At 35.2% G+C, this 21042-nt stretch overlaps 1 protein-coding gene across 1 annotated transcript in view; it reads right to left on the reverse strand.

Annotated features, from left to right (window-relative positions):
* ASTN2 (astrotactin 2) overlaps window positions 1-21042 on the reverse strand; it is a 1113071-nt gene that overhangs the window by 467944 nt on the left and 624085 nt on the right. Inside the window, exon 13 of the mRNA XM_031949426.1 lies at window positions 12454-12642. Coding sequence (XP_031805286.1) covers window positions 12454-12642 — 189 coding nt within the window. The remainder of the gene's footprint in view (window positions 1-12453; window positions 12643-21042) is intronic.

A 21042-nucleotide genomic window follows, 5' to 3' on the forward strand; every position in this document is an offset into this window, starting at 1 on the left:
AGAGGGCAGAGACATGACTGCAAGAATGAGGACAGGTATCCTCTCAGTAACAAGAAGGACAAATCACCTCTTCCTATGGATGTCACATTAGGGAATAGGGCACAAAGGATGCTTGAGCACTTACTTGCAAATACAGAACCTTATTAATGTAGACCCCCACTAATTGACAATTGGAGATAATTTGGGCTGGGGTTGGATAGAAGTTTACCTTTGTGCAATCAATTTAAAAAAGTTTGCTAAGCAAATTAGTAGTGTAAACAAGATGGGGGAAGGAATGTTTAATATACTTAAGAGAATATACTGTCTCCAATCACTTTAGTAGCACCCATTTAAGTACAAACAATTACTGTGCTAATTACAATCTATCCTTATCTGTTCAGTAGATTCCCTAAGGACCTCTACTTGGCAACACTTAGCCTAGCTTGAGTTACTGTGTGTACTTAAGGATAATGTAAGTGAATTTCCTTAAAAATAGTCTCCACTTCAAATGTTCTACTAATTCAGATGGGCCTCCTTTTACTCAGAAAAGCAATATATCTGGAAATTCTAAAACCAATTTCTTTCTTTTAGAGAGTGAAGGGGATGGGGAGAGGGTTGAGGGGGTGCGCTGGCGCGTGTGCACACACACGCACACACACTGAAATATATACTATGTTTTCCCCCTACAAAAGATTTTTCCGAGCCAAAGATAACCTTCTTAGTTTAAACACATAAAAATATACTGTTTATCACTTGGTTTGCTCATACAATTATCATGTTTGATATATTTAGAGATGTGAAAGCCTAGAATAAAATGGAAAGTTTGGGTAAAAGATATATTTCTCTCTCTTCATTTTAGCCAATTTGTTGGAATCGGTTTTTTTTTTTTTTTTTTTTTTTTTAAAAAACAATCCTTGGGGGAAAAAAGTCTCCTCCCTAAAATGTTCATCTCTCTTCCTTTAATGTCTAAGTTTTAACAATATAAGCTTTCACCAAAGTATTTAATAATAATAGAGATGCCCAGATCCTTGTATGCTCTCCTCTTTGCCTAAAGTACAATTCAGTCTCATTCTATGCTGGTAAGTAGCTCTTAGCTGCCATCCAATAATAGCTCAAATTGAAATTCAGGCACATAAGAGAGGAGCTGATCTGGGCATCCAACCGTGGCATTTGAACATCCAGCTCCGGATCTATCTCAGATAACCAACTTTCCCATTGGTGTCAGTGCACTCAGCAACCCAGTTTCTGGATAAGTATGAAAGATGTGCTGCAAATAAAATAAAATGAAAACGATAAAAAAAAATGGCATTGAATTATATGCATCAAATGGATTGTAGGTCAAGCCTGTCAGGGTTGGCTTAGTCAGAGAATTTTCCCTACCTGGTCATCCAATAGAGGATTAGCATGGGAAATTCATTTGAAACTTGATATCACGTGTCTTCAGCAACACTCACAGAGAAGACACTTTGATTTCTGAGAACTATCTGGGTTCCAACGTGTGGAGAAAGGGACAAAAATATTTTTAAGTACTTTTCTATACCCTGGGCAGTTTTAAATCTAGAAAAGAACTATAAAAGGAGCTCGTCTAACTTCTGCTTGTAAAGATGAGAAAAACTAGTGGATAGAGAAGGAAAGTGATTTTTTGAAGGTCACAGAGCTAATAAGAGTCAGAATTGGGATCTGAATTAATCTTCTGTTTCAAAGTCCAGGTATCTTTTCACTATATCTCAGTATGCAGACAGTCCCAAAGAAGTCCAACTCTGATATAAGTGGATAAAGAAGGTATTTTTCTTAAAAATTGCATTCTAATAAGAAAGATATCCATTATGTCTCTTGCCTTTATAGGTTCCTTCTTGATACACTCTTTTATTCTAGTTTCCACTTTCTATTATGCTAGCAATATATTAATAGTCCCTATCTTTATCTGGTCCTTTAAACCATCTACTACTAAAGCAATTTTTTTACTGGTCATAATGATGCATATCCATAATCCTATCTATTAGGATGCTCTGGCTGCTGTTTTAGGTGTTCCATTAAATTTGTATGGTGAGCAATCAGAAATGGAGGTTTATCAGGTTGTCTATGGAGGGGCAAACCCTCAAAAAAGAAACAGGATCAGTTTAAGGCTCTTATACTGCTCAAGGGGTATCAGACCTGTGAGTAATCTCTCTATTTCTAGCCTTCCAAGACAGGGAAATGCAGTTTAAAAATAAAATAAAATACAACAATCTCTTCTTAATTAGGCTATTGGGGTTAATTGACTTGCCCAAGGTCTCATAGCTAGTAAGCATTAAAGCACTGTTTCTAATGAATAGTTTAGATTCTACTTTGCTACTATTATTCTACTATTCTACTATTAAGTAGTTTTAGACTTGGATTCAGAAAGACCTGAAATTTTTTAACTTTGCTTTTTTAAATTAATTAAATAATTGCTTTTACTTTCTTTGCTGTTATGATCCTGGGCAAGTCATTTTAATCTCCCTTGGCTTAAAATTCCTTATCTATAAAATGGAGCTAATAGCACTGATTTCACAGAACTCTGAAGATCAAAATCAAATGAGCTAATATATGTGAAACGATCCGTACTCTCTTCTCTGATATCATAGGCCTTCCACAATTTGACCATATATCTTTGCCTTCTGATCTTTTAGTACTCTCTTTCACCTAATATGCTAGACTGCTCACCATTCCTCAAATATCCTTAACCATTGTTCATAACTCTCTCTCCTTTTGCAATGCCCGTTTCCCTATCTCTTTTTGTTAAAAGCTTGTTCAGTTTCAAAAATATGTATTCCTTCCACACCCTGGGGGTGAGGCACAGTGCCCCCCTCCCAATCTGGAAAACTTGCATAAAAATTTTGGTCTTCTCTTTGTACCAAAGAAATAGGAATTTTTTTCTTTTTCCTCATTTGAGGTGTTTACAATGCCTCATTATAAAATCTGGATGTATTTATGGTATTAAAGGATAACTTGTGTTGATATTGTGCCATACTATACATATATTTTATGCATTCCTAAATGCTAGCCTTCACATGTCCTCTGCAGCTTCTATAAAAATCCCCCCAAATACCCATTTAATATCTTACGCTGATCTACCATAAATTGAAACCACAATGGGAAAAGTTATAATGTGGAAGGGATAACTAATTAACTCAAGCGTTCCTTCCTTCATGAAGTCTTCCTATGATATGATTCTGGCTACAGTGCTAACATCTAGCTCTGTCCCCTGTGACCAGGGAAACTTCAAAGCAGAAATGCAATCTCCCTTCCTCCCCTCGCCCCACATTATATATTGTCAATCCTATTCATGCAACATTTCACCACTCTGTGTGTGTGTGGGGGCAGGGATGCGGGCCCACTCGAGTGTTTGCCTCTTTTAAGGCCCAAGGATAGTGAAAGTAATGGGAATGAAGTAAATCTGTATGCATGAGATTAAAGTATCTTCCTTTAATTTGGGGGAAGCTGCACAAATCTACTCAGCCTCAGGTCATTGCAGGGAAAGGACTTCAGTTCTTCCTTATCTGAATTGCAAGGCTGCCATCTGTATGAGGTAAAAAAACCAAAAGCTTCTTATCTAGTTAGCATTTACAGACAGCAGATTGGTGCTCTGCAGCCAAATAGTTGTGTTAGCTTGGGCAAGTCCCTTAATCTTTTGGGCATATGAGTATTCTTTGTAAAATGAGAGGCCCTTCTGGTCTACTCTCTGACATTACAAACAGTCCTAACATTAAGGGTTTCATGGTGTTTTCTGGTTAAAAAAAATTGATGATGTTCAAATATTCCAAAGCCTACGACTAAAAGTACATTCTCAGCTCATGCTATCTTGAAGAATTCATTATACCTCTCTGGGTCTAAGATTTTTCTTCTATAAAAGGAGGAGACCAGACTAAATGATCTTGAAGGTCCTTTCCAACTCTCAATCCTGTGATTCTGTAGTACTCATATCATTCCAAAATGATAAGGAGTTTTCTAATTTTAACAGTCTAGGATTTTAAGTTAAATCCCACAAAATGAAAAAAAAAAATCTAAGCTTGACACTCTCATGAAAGAAGTGAAAGACAGAAGGCCTCAAGGTCTGTGTCAGCTTCCAATAAGGCCCAACTCCCCATTTTTGTTTCTTTCTCTCCTTCTCACTCTTCACTCTGCTGTGGCTTTTTCTTTTGCCTTTAGTCTCCTGGCAATCTCAACCCACTGCTGGCATTTCCTCTTTGGAAGGAAAGCAGACAAGCAAGAAGGAAAGCTGTAGAAACCCATCTGGGAGATGCACTTAGTTACAAACCTAGTACTCTTTGTCTTAAGAATTGCTCCTGGCTACTCTTTGAGGTCCACCCAGCAAGTTTACCTCTTTGCTCTGATGAGACTTAGGACACAAAACCATGCTAAAATAGAATAGCCAGGTGGACATTCTGTTAAGCGCTACTGACAGAGCAAAGGATTATTTCTCAGGCTGATGGCTGTAGAATGAGGAGGAAGAAACTTGATTCTGCCATCTTTTGCCCATATTACCTATCAATAAGAAGTTATTAAGTGTTTATTATATGTCAGGCACTATAATAAGCACCAAAGATACAGTGAAAAAGCAAAAACAGTCCCTCAGTTTAGAGGACTTTCCATATCACTCCTTATGCTGACATAGCTTAAATATTGCAGAATTCAAACACAGGTCATTCAAGTGGCACAGTGATTAGAGTCCTAGATTTGGAATTGGCAAAATCTGAGTTTGAATTCTACTCCAATACTTTCTAGCTGTATGATTTTATACAAGTTATTTAACATCCCTCAGCCTCAGTTTTGTTATCTATGAAAATAGAGATAATACTATCATCAATATTCCAGGGTTGTTAAAAGGACTAAATTTGATAAGATTTGTATAACATTTTATGAGCCTTAAAGTGCTATACAAATGCTATTATTATTAACACAACCTTCAGGTTTGTCATTTTTTACTACATTTACATATGTGATGTTTTACATTTGTAAAATATTGTACAGTTTTATAACATCTGACAGAGATAACCTCATTTGATCCTTATGGCAATAAGGGCAATAATGGGAGGTAAATCGTGTTTGTTTGTTTGTTTTCTGGTGAGGCAGTTGGGATAATTGAATGTCACACAGCTAGAACATATTAGATGTCTGAAGTCACATTTGAACTCAGATCCTCCTGACTCCAGAACTGGTACTCTATCCACTGCACCATTTGGCTGCCCCTTGTATATTATTATCCAAAATTTAAAGTTGAAGAAATTGAAATCTCTGTGTTTCTGTGATCTCTTAAAGATCAGAAAGTCAGAAAAAGGACTGACTTGGGCCTTAAATCCATGTCCTTGATTCCAGGTCTATTGTTTGTGGTAGTGCAAAGAATTGACAATTGATAACCACCAAGAGGCTTGCAGGGAAGTGACTTAGGAGCATCCTTAGTTAAAGTAAGATTGGCCTCCTGAAGTCCAGACCATCTTCTCTGATTCACATGTAGTTTGTAGTTACCAGAGATTCTAGGTTAGAACATGCAACTTTGGAAAATGGATAATCTGAAACGTTGAATAATATATAACTGCAAGACTGCTATGATGCTATGATGAAGGAATTAAGGGATTTCTTGTTTTGCTTTGTTTATGGTAGAGTAATAAAGGGGAACTTGAATTACAATAATAATAGTTGACATTTATGCAGCATTTTTAATATTTGTAAAGTTCTTTATGTTACCTTATTTGACCATGTGAAACAGGTTTTTATGTTTGTTTGTTTTTTTGGGGGGAACTAGACTTGTGATTAACTGGTATAGGGTACTTATGGTGAGGAAAACAAACAATCAAACAAACAAGCTCTCTCTTTCAATGACTATTAGCACCTTTTCTGCAGTTCATAGTCTTAGAGAATTACTGGGACTCTGAGGGGATGAGTACTATGGCTACTCTCAGGGATAGTATTTTAAGCCCTGTCTTATGAATCTTTGACCAACTTTCTATCCACTATATTTTGATGCTATAGGTTGGTGCTGGACAATGGGCACTGTTTGTCCCGTTTAACAGATGGTACCTGGACCTGTACAGAAATAATTTCAGCTACAGTATAATCCAAAATTAATATAAACCAAATTTTAGCTATAGTGTAAACCAACCATGGGAGTATGATAACAAGTGCTCTTTTATGTATTTAAACACTTTCTTGCCTTTGAAAAACATTGTCTTGAAAGCATCAGGAACTTTTAAGAGAAGCAAACAGGTTATGCAAGATGCCTCTCTGACTTGCTCATACTCCCAAAGTCATATTACTCCAAAGTATTTTATCCTTTAGACTCTAGGCTGAACTGCCATATATTCTACAACGTCAAGTTCAGTGTCTTCCTTACAGTCAGCTGGTTTTAAGATATTCTGATTGATTCAATTTCAGTCTTCTACAGGTGAGGTGGGATTTGGTGATAGAAGACACAGGAGTAAATCCCAGGTCTCACACTTATTCCCTGAAGTGACAAGCTAGTCATTTTCCCTCTGTGAACAACAGTTTTCTTATCTTTAAAATAGGGATAAAGATGTATACTGCCTCCTGTCCAGAGTGGTTATGAGTAATGAACTTCAAAAACGGCAAAAGCATTGTAGAAATAGTAAGTATTGTTATGCTAGTCCTGGACATGTACTAGCTAGATGGGGAGTCAAGGTGTTACTAAGACTCTCAGTATTTTCCTTCTCAACCAAGCACAATCTTACTCAAGAGGAAAGTCAGAGGTCATAATTTTTAAAAAAAATTTTTTAAAAAGAGTGTGTTATTTATCTACATATCCAACATAACCCATTTTATCATTTTTTCTTGGCGGAAAAGAGGCAAAAACAGAGACATAAAATTGGGCTAAACAATAACACTAAGTATTTACAACTCTGTTAAGTACTGGCCTAGTGCCAGACTGTGGCCAAGGAATTTTTGTACCATAAGGAAGATGAGAAGAAATATGCACTGTTGTATGTGTTATTTCTACTCAAGATTTTGAATATTCGCTTTGACACAGGCAGATTGATTTTTTGACAAAAGTAGTAACTACATACCATAAAAAATGGTATTTTCTTCCATTAAAATGTGTTCTTTTTAATAATGATATAAAATGGTATATTCTAATAAAACTTTTGCCCTCCTCTTTGTATTGCACCCAAAGCAATGACCCACCTTGTCTACCTCTACTTGCACATGTTCCTAGAATGAAATAGTTTACTTGAGAGAAGTGGCTAGAATTAGAGGAAAGCATTCCAACAAAAGAAGCATTGCTCTAAGATGGGATGCCAAATAGTCACAAACATGGAGAGATACTGCAATGGCTGCCTCCTTCCCTTTGGAGAGCTAAAAATAGTGGGACCAAGTATTTTCAATGGCCATTTGGTAAACTCTGACTCAGTATCCTCAGCATGTGTGATGTGGGTGACTGAACATTGCAAAAATAAGGCTGGCTTTCCTTGATTTATAAAAAATGGAGACCTTATGCTACATTCAGAGGGGATGCCAAACCTAGAATTTCTATTGCATATCTAAAACAGTATTTTTACAATGTAATGTATGCACTGGAAACCAGAGCAGATTGAAAGTTGCCTTTTGAGTAAAGCATCTTCCACCACCACCCCCACTTTGTAGGTCATTCCTGAAATTGAAAGGATGGTGGAAAGATTTCACTAGATTTGGATTTAAGGTTCATTCTCTCACTCTTACTAGCTACATAACTTTGCCCAAGTCCTTTAACCTCTCTAAATCTCAGTTCCATCATCGATAAAATCAGGAGTCTCAGCTAAATAGATTCTAAAGTGTCTTCCAGTTCTGACATTCTTTTATCGTTGCACTATTCTATGAACAAGATTTTCTATTCCTATCTTTGGTCCAGACTCAACCTACACTCTTAGGCAGTCTCATTCCTCTCTTTTTTGTAAAGCTTGCTTGTCAGCTTTCTTCTTTGGCCTTCATTGCTCAATCCTAGAGTGATTCAGAGTTGGTGTTTACTTAAGATCATTGACTGAGAGAAAGAAGGGATCTTAGGATTCATGAATTCTAGAATTCATAATTCAGTTTTAATATATTTTACACACAAAGAAACTGAGATCAACTCATTAAAGGATTCACTTAATGTCCCACAAGTAAAAATTGTTAAAAGTTGAATTGAATACAGATCCTCTGAATTCGGAGATATTACTCACTCCATTGCTTACTCACTGAGTTTTATTTGTTCTTTATCATCCAGTGCCAAGGTACAGAAGGAAATGTTTGGATGAAAGCAGAGAAGGAGTAAAAGAGAAATTCTTGAAAAAACTTTTTAACCACAACTGAAATCTTGCCAAACTCTACTATAAGAAAAAGTCAAGTGAAAGAGAAACACGAATCTGACCTATTGCACATCATTTGGAAGGACAAATGATTCTGAAGGGGATTTTAAGTGCCATATTCTGGAAGAAGAGAGAAAAAAAACATTAGAACTACATTATTCTCATGCTTTAGAAACCTCTCAAACAACACTTCCTCTTAATATTCTTAAAGAATATTACTCATCCCATGAATTGAAGGGGAAACATATTTCCCCAAATCTTTTTTCTTATAAACTTGAGGGAAGCCAGAGATGAGATCTCTCCAATCAAGGATCCCTATCCTAAAGTCCATAAGTCTTATAAAAATAAAAAATTGATGATTATATATCAATATAATTGGTTTTATTTATTTTATGCATTTAAACATCATTCTGAGAAGGGATCCATAGGTTTCATAGAGGTCCATGACTCACAATAAAAAGTTCTGAACTGCTAGCCTACAGTCACAGTATGAAGACATAGATAAGAATTCTAAATAAGGTAGTGATAAGCAGCCTAGCAGATCAAACTTTATCCTTGTAGCTGAATAATAACTGAATTTTCTACTTTATGATACTTGACAGAATCACAGAATATATTGCATCTTTAAGATGGTTTTTGAAGTGAGACCAATGGAATTCACAGGTACTACTGCAAGTTAATGGAACAAGAGATTTTAGGGGAAGGTCCTTAAGTCACATTTATCAAGATGATAAACATCCTAGTTGAAGACTGAATTTTGTTCTGGGTAACCAAATTGGTATAAGAAGTCAAATAACTTTAGTTATTTATTTCACTTAATGAATGCTTATCATCCAAATGCCTATATTTACAAGAAGAAGTCCAATGTGGCAGATGCAGAGTCTTTCCAAGTTACTTAAGGGCAAAAAAGGTGTTTTAAAAGGGGAGAAATAACTACAATAATATCTATGTATTCCTTCAGAGTGACAAGCTTTCTATTCAACATCTAAGAGAGGCATGTAGTATAACATATAACAAATACGAATGAGAAGACTAGACAACTGAAATAATTTGACATAGGAAAAAAGTAGTAAAACCAAGAGTAGAACATAGGCTTTTCTTTTTAACCCAAGTTTGATGTTATCTCTATATCACCATCTTCCTTTTAAATTCAGTTACTTTGAATAGACATACAAGGCTATCAGAGTACTTGTTTTTTTAATATGCTTCTGAGGGAAATCAATTCAACTACTGCTGATAGCTAGCATTTTTATAAATACCTTTGCTTTTGCAAAGAACTTTACTTATATCATTTCATTTGAACCTTACAAAAAATCTAGGAGACAGTTGCAATTATTACCATTTCACATTACATTTACATTAATGGAGATGGAGATCAAGAGAATTTGAGTGGCTTACCCAGATTTAAAAATGATTAAGGATTCAAATTCGAGACTTGTTGACTGCAAGTTCAGATAGAATACTATCTTGTTAACAACCAGAATTTAAGTGTTTACCTTATGCCAGGTACTATATTACAGAGGAAAATAAAAAAAAGATCTTACTTTTTAAAATCTTATACTTTTTTTGAGGAAAAACAACAATACACATATAAGTAAATATAAAATGCGATGTACAAAATAAATACAAGAGATTTTTTTTTTCAATAAGAAGAAATACACTAGCATTGGGGAGAAAGTGTGATAGAACTCAGGAAAGGCCATATATAGAAGATAATACTCAAATTGTACTTTCAAACAAACTTGAGATTCTAAGAGACTAGAGTCAGAAGGGAGTTATGTTTCAGACATGTGGGATTTGAGGTCACGTCAACATTCCTGAGGGAAACCAGGCACAAAACAGTTTAATGCATGTCAGCCAAATATAGATTTTCCAAATCTTTTTCTGTGAATGACAGGATTGGACCTTGAACAAATACTCCTCCTTTCTCATTTATTCTAATCCTCACATTAAAATAATAGTACCTTCAGTAGTCAAAAAAGCATCTTTAGGAGCAATTTCTAATCAATTATTGAGTATTTTGTCCCAATGTCAGGAATAAGGGATAGGATATAGAGCCACTTAAATGCTCTCAGCTACAATTTCCAATGTTCTAGTTACCAGGGGTTTTATTTACAAGGGCAGAGAGATAGTGGACCATATCACCCTGATGATACTAGGGCTTCAGTTTACAAAGCAATCATAAGATGCAATTCAATCAGAGCTTTCTGAAGAAGGAGACTAAATCTCTGGGCTACTGTGCAGCAAAAAAAATAGAGCTACTCTTTGAGTTAAACCTGAGAGAATCTAAAATTAAGTTTAACCTCTTTCAAGCAGGACTATGTAGGATGATCATTTATATATGGATCCTCAAGAATATTTTATCTAGGGCATTTATCAAAACCCAAGGCCAGGAAAATCACTAAAGAATGAGATATAAGAGAGATGGACAGGATAAAGCCTGTCCGGCTTTATAGGAAGCTCAGCTTGCAAATGATAATTGCTAAAACATGGACAAGATGAAAATGGTCATAAAATGCTGACATGCCTGCTGCTTCTAAGATGGTGTCTCCAAGAGCTGTAAGGACATATGAAGTATATAAAGCATTTTATGATGCCTTCATCCTTAGTTAAATCATCCTTGGCAATATCATTGCTAATGGAAACTTGCTTGCTATTTGAATGGAAAGGGATGGGAGTGGGGATCCCCTATTACACTTGGTTTCAGAAGTTGTCCAATAGGATCGATAATAGGGTTGAAGAATCCATTTTTCAATCCTGATTAGAATGGGTTGTCTTGATTTGAAACTGTGGTTCTGAATTAGTCATGCATCCTGGGTCAAGAAGGCAGATTTCTGTTCATTAATGGGAGAAGGCTCTCAATCCCACATACCATGTCCCTAATATAAACCTAACCCTCTACCTTGGAAAAGAAAAAAAAAACAACCTATATGAATTTTTAAGGATGCAGAACTTAGACTGAAAAAGATAACATTATTTTACCCTTGAGAAAAGAGCTAAGGGGAAATTTTATGCACCAGCAAGAAGAGACGTGATTAATGGCATATCATATAGCTAGCAATAGTAAGTAGAGATACAAAGACAGTCATCTGATATCATTCCCGTTAACCTTAATTTCACTCTTTGCTTCAAATTGCCATCCCTCTTCTTTTCTTTTTCAGTTGGTCAAGAGGATGTCTGTCCATATCTACCTCTCTTCTAGCTATTATCTCTTCTGGAGAATATAATTATCAGCAGCACTTTCCTTCTTTTTTTCCTCTCTTTTCCTTTATCTAGGAACTTAGAAGTTCAGATGACCTCATTTCAAGATATGCCCAACTGGGAACATGATAAATAATCTATTGTCATCCTCTCTTCAGGAATAATTGTGTCATATTTTTAGGATTATTGTTAGGGATTCTATTTTCATTATATTTGAGTCATTTTTTATAGATATGCATGTTTATACTGAACTAGGAATTTCCCCAGATGGTCCATGTGCTCAATAGCTTCCAATTTATATTGAGTTTATGTGGTTGTTATTGAGCTAATAATTTCCCCTATAGTCTGTGTGCTTCATCGTCTCCATTAAATACCACTCTCTCTTGAGCAAAATTGTGTCATTATTTTACAGCACTGAACTTTCAGCCATCCTAATGACTAATGCCTAGATTTAGAGAATACTGACCCCAAGCAGATTTGAGGTTCAAGCAAGCTTGATAAAATTGAAGAAAACAAGAATGTACCTTTCCCAAATCCTCTCATAATTTGCAGATTTGTTAATAAGCAGTGTTTGGTATCATAGGCCTTTAGACTCTCAAAAGATAAATTAGAACCAAGAACAGCTCAAAGTGAAGTCAATAACATTTAAGAAGCAGATTACCCCCAGTATTGGGAGTATCTGAAAGCATCATATGATTTAGATTTACAAGGAATTTTAGAAATCATCTATTCTGTCTCTGTCATATTACCAGTGGAGAAACACACTTCCATATAGATCCCTCATGTAGGATATAGAAAATCATGCATAGAAATGGAAACATAAAGAAACAGAAGAAAAGTTTCAGTGTGTTCAGTTAATATATTTAATGGCACTTAATATCAATGTTCTACTCCTTTTCTGTTACCCTGCATTTAAATTGAATATCTCAGACACAATTATTATATCAATAGAGAATAAAAAAGGTCCAACTCATACCTGAAAGTCATCTGGAAGACTTGACCCTGGTTGACATGCTGGCTCCTATTGTTGTAACCATGCAACATCTCCCCAAAAAGAGTATCATTGAACTTGGAATCAGGCTTGAGGCACTTGGGACCCTCACAAACATCCGATAGCATGAGGCAGGATTTACCATCTGGAGCCAGTTTATACTCTTCCACACAACTAGGAAAGACAGTGAAATAATTAGAACCATACCCCAGCGAACATTGAGGTGTAATGGAAAGAATGATGAACTGATACTCAAGAGATCTGTGTTTTAATCATAAGTTTGTCATTAGTAATATGGATTTGAGAAAAATCATTTCTCTTCTCTGGGCATCAAGTTCTCATTTAAATAAATAAGTTTTATTGGATTACCCCTAAGGTGTCTTGCAATTCTGCCAGTTTGTGAGTCTACATTTTAACAGTTTATTTTCTTTTTTTAAAATTATCTTACTTTTATTTATAACTTTTGTTTTCACATTTCATTCAATTCTAAAGATAATCTTTCCCTTTCCTATCCATCCACTTATCTCTTATAACGAAGATTTTTTAAAACTATAAGTTTGGAAAAAGTTAGCAAAATTTACCAACCTATCAACTATAACTAATTGCATATGAATATTTCACATCAAGAGTCCTCTGCCATTCCAATGAATAGAAGTAGGTATATTTTCTAGATTATTCTCCAAGGTGGAGAATAATCATAATCACAAAGTGTTCAATTTTATTTTTTCTTCTGCTGCTATTTGTTTTGTTATAGCATTTTGTATGATTTTTTTATGATTCTATTTACTTCACTTTTCAGATCATGTAAGTTTTAAATGATGTTTTTATAAATTCATATTTGTAATTTCTTATGGCTCAGTACCATTCCATTACAGTCACTTATCATAATTTGGTTAGTCATTGGATAATCTATCAGGATCTGTTATACTTTTTCCTATTTATTTGCTACTACATAAAGAAATGCTATGAATATTTTGGTGTATTTAGGATTCTTTTTTTGTTTCTGAATACCTTTGGTTATTTGCCTTGAAATAAGATTTCCATATCAAAGGATATCAATAGTTTAGTCACTTTTCTAAAAAGCATAATTCTAAATTGTTTTCCAGAATAGCTAGACCAATTTATAGCTTCATCAACAGTGCATTAGCATGTCTGCCCCCTTTTCAGCCTCACCCATATTGATTATTTGCAACTGTTGTCATCACTGCCAATTTTCTGGATGTGAGGTAAAATCTTAGTGTTGTTCTCATTTGCATTTTTCTTAGTTATTTGTAGGAATCTTTTATAAGGTTGTTAATAATTTGCAATTTTTTTTTTTTTTCTGAAGCAATTGAGGTTAAGTGAGTTGCGTAGGGTCACATAGCTAGGAAGTGTTAAGTGTCTGAGACTACATTTCAACTCAGGCCCTCCTGACTTCAGAGCTGGTGCTCTAATCACTGTGGCACCTAGCTGCCCCTAATATGCAATTTTTTGAGAATTGTTTCTAACAATCTTTTTTAGGACCCTATTTAACTCTAACATTCAATGTTTTAAACTTTCTTTCAGCTCTAGTACATTATGATTAAAAGCTTTCCTGTGTCTATTCTTTTTGTGATTAGGCATGAAAAAAGCAAAATCAAAAGAAATCATTAGCATTGATCTCAAAGAATCTCAGTTCACTTCAAGTAATTCTTTAAAATAATAATAATAATTTATTTATATAATAAATTTTCATTTTCAAAGCACCCCACATACATTATCTCATTCAAGTCTTACAACAGCTCTACAATATGAGTACTATGAATTGATTATCCTTCTAAAAATTAATAAGTAATTACCTGAAAGTAAACTGAAACTCAGTCTATTCATGTAACCATGCTTTAAAATACCGGAGGAAGGATTTGAACCCAGTTCACTGATTCTAATTCCACCCATCTATTAAGACTGCTTAGTGGAACATATAATCCTAGGCATAATTCATAGGCCACAGAGACATTCTTCAAGTAACTTGTTAACACATAAATCAGCAGTTAAAAAAAGGTGCTTATAACATTTGGGGGGAGTTCAAGAATACCAACATATTAATTACACAATGCCTTCTTTAAACCTTTTTCCATGAATAGAGACCAGAAAAAAAAAGCATACCACAACAGTTGGACAGGAAATTACCAAGTAGTTTTTCAAGACAAACTGTATTCCCAAAGTAGCTGTCTACCATGTCTGAAAACTGTAGCAAAAACTAGGCTTTAATCACCCTTGTAACAGCAGGGATGGTCCCTTCAGCACTGTGGACAGCTCTTAGCACATTGCTTTCATTCGAGTCACAAGCTGGAAATACAAATTGACACATGGCAGCAACGGCTGTCCTAAACCTCTAATCACCCAACTCTGATGGCCAGTAATGTCCCCTAGAAAATGTCCTCTTGGCAGGGTTATATTGTTGCAGCAGGCAACTTGCCTATGATGACATATTTAGAACAGCTAGTGAGGCAGCAAGGAGGCTAGGGACCTTTATAGGATCACAGATTTTGGAGCTAGAAGGGGCCTTAGAGACCATCTAACCCAATCCCTCTTTTTACAGATGAGGAAACATAAGCCCATAATGATTAGAAGTTAGAGATTAGATTTTCTCAAGGTCACACAGGTAGAAAGTGACAAGAGATAGAGTTGGAACCTAAGTAAGTCCTCTGATTTAAATCCATTGTTCTTTCTTTCCATTGTATCATGCTGACTCTCCTTCACTGGCTTTAATGTGGGCTGGGTATCTTAGTGAAGAAGGAGAAGAACCAACTAGTCACAACATTGTTTTCCTATATGGAAAGCTATAAACAAAATACTACAGGAAATGAAGATACTGCTTTTATCATCATAATCATTCACTTTTCTATACCACTTTAAGTTTTTTTTAAACCCCACAAAGTAATAATTGAATATATTATTTTCCATATTTTTATAGATCAGGAAACTGAGGCACACAGAATAAAAGTTACTTTTTTGAGATCACCACTGGTAAATGCTAGATAGAGAATTCTAGTTAAAATATTTTGGTACCAAGTTTAATTCTCTTTAGACTAAATGGTACTGGTTTTGGGAAGCTTGCAGTTAGGCTGGGGGAGTAGTGCCCCAAATTCTTCATACTTTATGAGGCTCTTCAACTCACTTCTTACATTTTGATCAGCTCTGTATTGATCAATAAAATGTTACAGAGGAGGGGGTTGGTGTGTCAGATAAACTGGGGATAAGCTAGGAAGCTTTCCCCAGGGGAGCCATGTATGACTGAGGCAGAGAGAATTTCCTTCTTGAGGATCTGATTCTGCCACCTTCTGATGAATGAGCCTCCTGTATGCTTAGAGGAACATGTTTCTTCATTGCTAAATCAGCAATACTATGTTTTTGAAAACCAAAGGACAAGTACAAACACCAGCCCCAGACACAAGGCCTTGAATGCTAGAAGATTTCTTTTGGGAAATGCTTAAAAGTAGCTACCCCCTTTTACATGCAGCGCATCAGTTTCTTCATTTATGGACTGAGTTGTAGAAGATGTTTATTCAAAATATAATGAATTCATTTTATGTGAAGTTCAGAGGATCTATGTTCAAAAAACAGCCCTGCCAATTACTATGTGACCTTAAATAAGTCACATCATTTCCTTAAAGTTCAGCTAAATAGTTTGAAAACTAGAGTTAAGAATAATAATATCACTATAGAGATGTTGTGATATTCTAAAATGTCTCACTCATATGTCAATTATAAAATTGACTATAAAATGTCAATTGTTATTTCATCAATAATTCAAAGATTTATGGTTATATTATTTGGGTTACATTTCTACCAGTACAGATGTCAACCACTTATTACCTTAGCAAATGCTCTTTGTAAAATGGATCTTCGTATAAACAGGTATGTGTGTGTGTATGTACGTGCACACACAGGTGTCTATAAAATTTGGTGTCCAACTTTTTGACAACAACTTTTCCATACTTAGCATTTTTTATCAGATAAGAAAGAATCTATCTATTATTCTTCAATACTCAAAGCTTTGAATCTTGCTAAGCCTATAGATTCAGAATTGGAGAGGACATAAGAGGTCATCTAGTCTAATGCCCTCTTTGCAGTGAAGAAACTAAAGCTGAAAAATGCCAAGTAACTTAGCCAAAGGCACTTTAAGTTATATGTAGCAAATCCAGCTTCCTCAATTTCAAACCACTGCTCTGTTAGCTCTTTTCATGGTCTTGAAAAGTATAATTTGTTCTTTACAATTGAAGCTTAGCTTTTATAATCCCAGGATTATCATCATGCTATGATGAGATAAGGGAGTAGCAAGATTCCTATTACAGAACTTATAACTTAAAGAGATATTACAAATTATCTGTTTTAAACCCTTCATGTTACCAGGGAGGAAACTGAGGTTCAAAAATTAGGTGTCTTTCTCAATATTATGCACTGGACTAGTGATAGATTCAAGACTGACTTTTGTGCTTCTGAATTCCAACCATTGTTCCTATTATACTACAACCATGTACTGTTCAATTATATATACAACCACAACCACTGTTCATGGTGGTGGTGATAGTATTATTTCAAGGAAAAGTGATACTTCTGGGATTTAGCTCTCAGCTCAGAAGATTGTATCACTCTGATCTCTAATATCAGGAAACTAATCTGGTATTTATTTATTTTTGATTAGGAAGTATGGATGAAGTCCATCCCTTTTATTATTTTTCCTTGGAGAATGAGTAGAGAGGATATAATTTTATCTGAAAAGAGTTCAGGCTATGGAAGACAAATAATGATGACACTGAATAGGAAAGAGGGGGAAGGAAGCCACAGAGCATGAGAAAAGCAACTGTAGAGTAAGAATCAGGAGAACTGGGTTCAAGTCCCATCTGCATTATTTACTAACTGAAATGACTTATTAACATTATGTACTGTCTGGACTAAATCACTTCATTCCTGCTACATTCAGTTCCTTCATCTATAAAGTATAATAACCTTCATCTTTCCTATTTTTGAGGGTTGTTATGAGAATCAAATGAGGTAACGAATGTTAAAACACTAAAATTTTTTAAAATGGCACTCAATATTAAGTTACTATCATCTCCATTAATCATTTCATCTTCGTTCATTCATTCATTCAATACATGCATATTACTTCTGCTACTGCTGCTACTATTACTACTACTACTACTACTACTACTACTACTACTACTGCTACTACTACTACTACTGCTGCTGCTGTTGCTACTACCACTACTACTATTACTACTACTATACTACTACTATTTCGACTACTCTTATTGTTATTGCTACTGTTGCTACTATTACTACTACTGCTGCTGCTGCTGCTGCTGCTGCTGCTACTACTACTGCTGCTGCTGCTGCTGCTGCCGCCACTATCATCCCCATCACTTTTGTCCAGTAATTGTCAAGTACCTAGTCCTAGGGATTTTAGAAGGAAGAGGAAATATATTAATTCCAACTATAATCTTTCTGTTCCTCTCTACTTAATGAAACTATATAGATCAATTCTGAATTATAGTACCCCTTCTAGTTTAATTTTGTGTATATCTTTCTCCTTTGAGTGCTTGATATGATAATAACAGTGACAAGAACAACAACAAAAACAATGAACATTTAAATAGCATTTACTATTTGTCAGGTACTGTACTATGCAAACCTTATCTCATATGGTCCTTACAACATTGGGAGGTAGGTACTATCATTATCCCTAATTTACAGATAAGGAAATTGAAGCAAACAGAGGTTAAGTAACTTGCTAGGGGGTCTTCCTGATTGCAGGTACAGCACACCATCCACTGTGTCAGCTAGCTGATCGGATGACATTTGGAGAGATGAGAAAGGCAGGAGAGAATGCTACCCCCTTTCCCTCCACATGCACCAGTACCATTTTATTCTGCTTCATTAAGTCAGGTGTTTCATCTGGACTAAGTTGTAATAGAATGTGGATAGCAGTGTTGTATTGAGAAACAAAGCATTATGCTTAGTATCAAAATGCCAGAGTTTGGGTCTCACTCACATATTCAACAGATGTTTGATTCAACTAAGTTTCTCACTCTTTCTAAGCCTCAAGTCCTTTTACCTTCCTGTCTGCAAAGTGAAGGGTTAGGACTAAACATTCTCTTAAGACTCCTTTAACTGACGGCCAACCACACCTGCAATGCACTCTTTACTTATTTCTAACCTTAAAATCTCTACTTTCCTTCAGTTCATGAGATACCTTCTACAAGGAGCTTTTCCTATTCTCTCTTCTCAAATATTTTATATTTATTTTTGTATCTTTTATTATATAGGACAGCTTGGTGATACAGTGGGTAGAACATTAGGTCTGGAGTCAGAAAAACTTGAATTCAAATCTGACCTCATATACTAACTAACTGTGTGATCCTGGGCAAGTCATTTAACCTGTTGGTCTGTTTCCTCCTATGTAAAATGAACTGGTAAAGTAAATGGTACACCATTCCAACAACTTTGCCAAGAAAACCCCAAATGGTATCACTCAGTGTTGGACATGGCTGAACAACAACAAAAAATTTTTATATATCTCCATATATACCATTTCACTTTTATCTTTATATTCTCAGTCCCTAAAACAGTGTATGATATATAAGTAATTAACACATATTTATTGATTAAATAATATGAGGCTATAATCTTTCCCTTTCTTATAGATAAGAAAATGACACAGGGATAAAGTATTTAGTAACCTAGAATGTAATGAGAAGTCCAATAAAGGACACATTTGATATCATTTTCTCCCCTAAATGCACAGATTTGAAATATCAAAGAGTCAGATTATAAGGCCACAAGCTTTTATGGTTAAAAGTTTCTACTTTTCATAGAATATAGAAATTATTTTCATGTTAAACCATATTGTATGTGCTACTAACACACAGAAGGACACAATTCTATAATCTTGTTTTAAGAGTAAGAATACTTTGTCTTGGCTTTGCCTTTGATCAGTGATGTCAAGAAACCTGATCCCCAGGCAATTGATTATCAAAGACCCTAGGTTTTTGTCTTTGACTTACTGCTGAAGCTGAGATTCATAGGATCAATGGATTTAGGGGAAATGTCAATATAATCTAGGTCATGAGTTCTTAATGTTTTGTGCCACAGACCTCTTTTGAAATCTGGTGAAATCCTTGGACTATTCTTGTAATGCCAGAGAAACTGAAACAAGTAAGAGACTAGAGAGTTTTTAATATTTTATTTATTAAGCTTAATTGATTGATTGGATAGGACTCTTGTCTCAAAGTATCCAGCGGTGAATATGAAACTCCAAGGTTTTTTTTTTTATAGGACTCTAGTGAGAAAAGAAACAAAGGCAGGAGGCAAAAAGCAGGAATTTTCAAAGATGGACCATAAATTCGGTTCTGATAGGATGAGGGTGAAAACTATAAATTCTTACTAACTGGGAGGTAAGAAAATATCTGGCTAGAGACAGGTTGTCTGAAAAAACAGAAGTAATGATGTCAATTAGGTATCTAAGATAGTCTTATCTATTGGAGTGTTTAGAGTGAGTAGTACAGCCCTATAGACAGAAAAAAGGGAGGGAGGTTGCATACTAACTCAGGGAAATGGAGATATCATTCAGGGAAACTAATGCAGGGAACTGAGGTAGAACAGTTCAAGGAGACTGGCATAACATTCTCATGATAATCATTGCAAATATATTTTTTAAAAAAACAAAGTATTACAAAGGAAATCAATCATATTTAACTTATCAAAGTATTATTTTTTTAAATAGCCAAGTTCATTAACTCCAAGTTAAAAACCTTTGATTATAGAGCAACCCCTAAGTTTTATAAAGAAGGGAACTGAAAGCCAAAGAGATGACATGATTTATCTGAGTAACAAAGGTGCTAAGTAGCAAGAAGCAGGATTTGACTGACTTGATTCCAAATCTTTATCTCTCTCTATGAAATATTCTTGTCTGCTAACAGGATTTCTATCTGTGAGCTTGCTTTGTGACCCTGAGCTTTCTTCCCAGCCCCATCTCCAACTTTTGCCTGATAGTAATAAAGTCTACTTATTGCCAAGACCTTTAGTGGTGCCATTAGCCTCTGGTATCAAGGACAAATAAAAGGCATATATTTGCCTGAAATTTATTATGCTAACATGAGCGGCTTTTTCCCTCCAGCCACCTTGGGGCACAGAATGGTTTATTTGAAGGTCTGTTTAGTTTTTTTGGTTTTATTTTTTCTTTTAATTTTATTTTTGTATCATGCCACATAATTATACAGCTCCTTTGGAACATTTTGTCGTCTGGGAGATTTTCTTACAGAAAGTCTAAAGAGCGTAGGCATGTAGGAACTTGGCCAAGATCTGCAAGAGCTATATTTATACATATGCAAAGAGGAATAAATAAATTAAGTAAGCAAGTAGATACAAAATAGGAATTTTCTCTTAAGGCATGGACTTAGTTGCCTTCACCTCCCTCTTCTTATGGGATAGAAAGAACATTTATAGATATTTATTCTTTAAACTCACTTTGTGGAACCAAGGGGCTAGCAAGATCTGGAAACTAACGGTAAATAAACCAATTAATAAAAATATCTGCTGAGTATATTATGT

Source organism: Sarcophilus harrisii, chromosome 2 (assembly GCF_902635505.1).
Source record: "Sarcophilus harrisii chromosome 2, mSarHar1.11, whole genome shotgun sequence".
NCBI classification, from domain to species: Eukaryota; Metazoa; Chordata; class Mammalia; order Dasyuromorphia; family Dasyuridae; genus Sarcophilus; species Sarcophilus harrisii.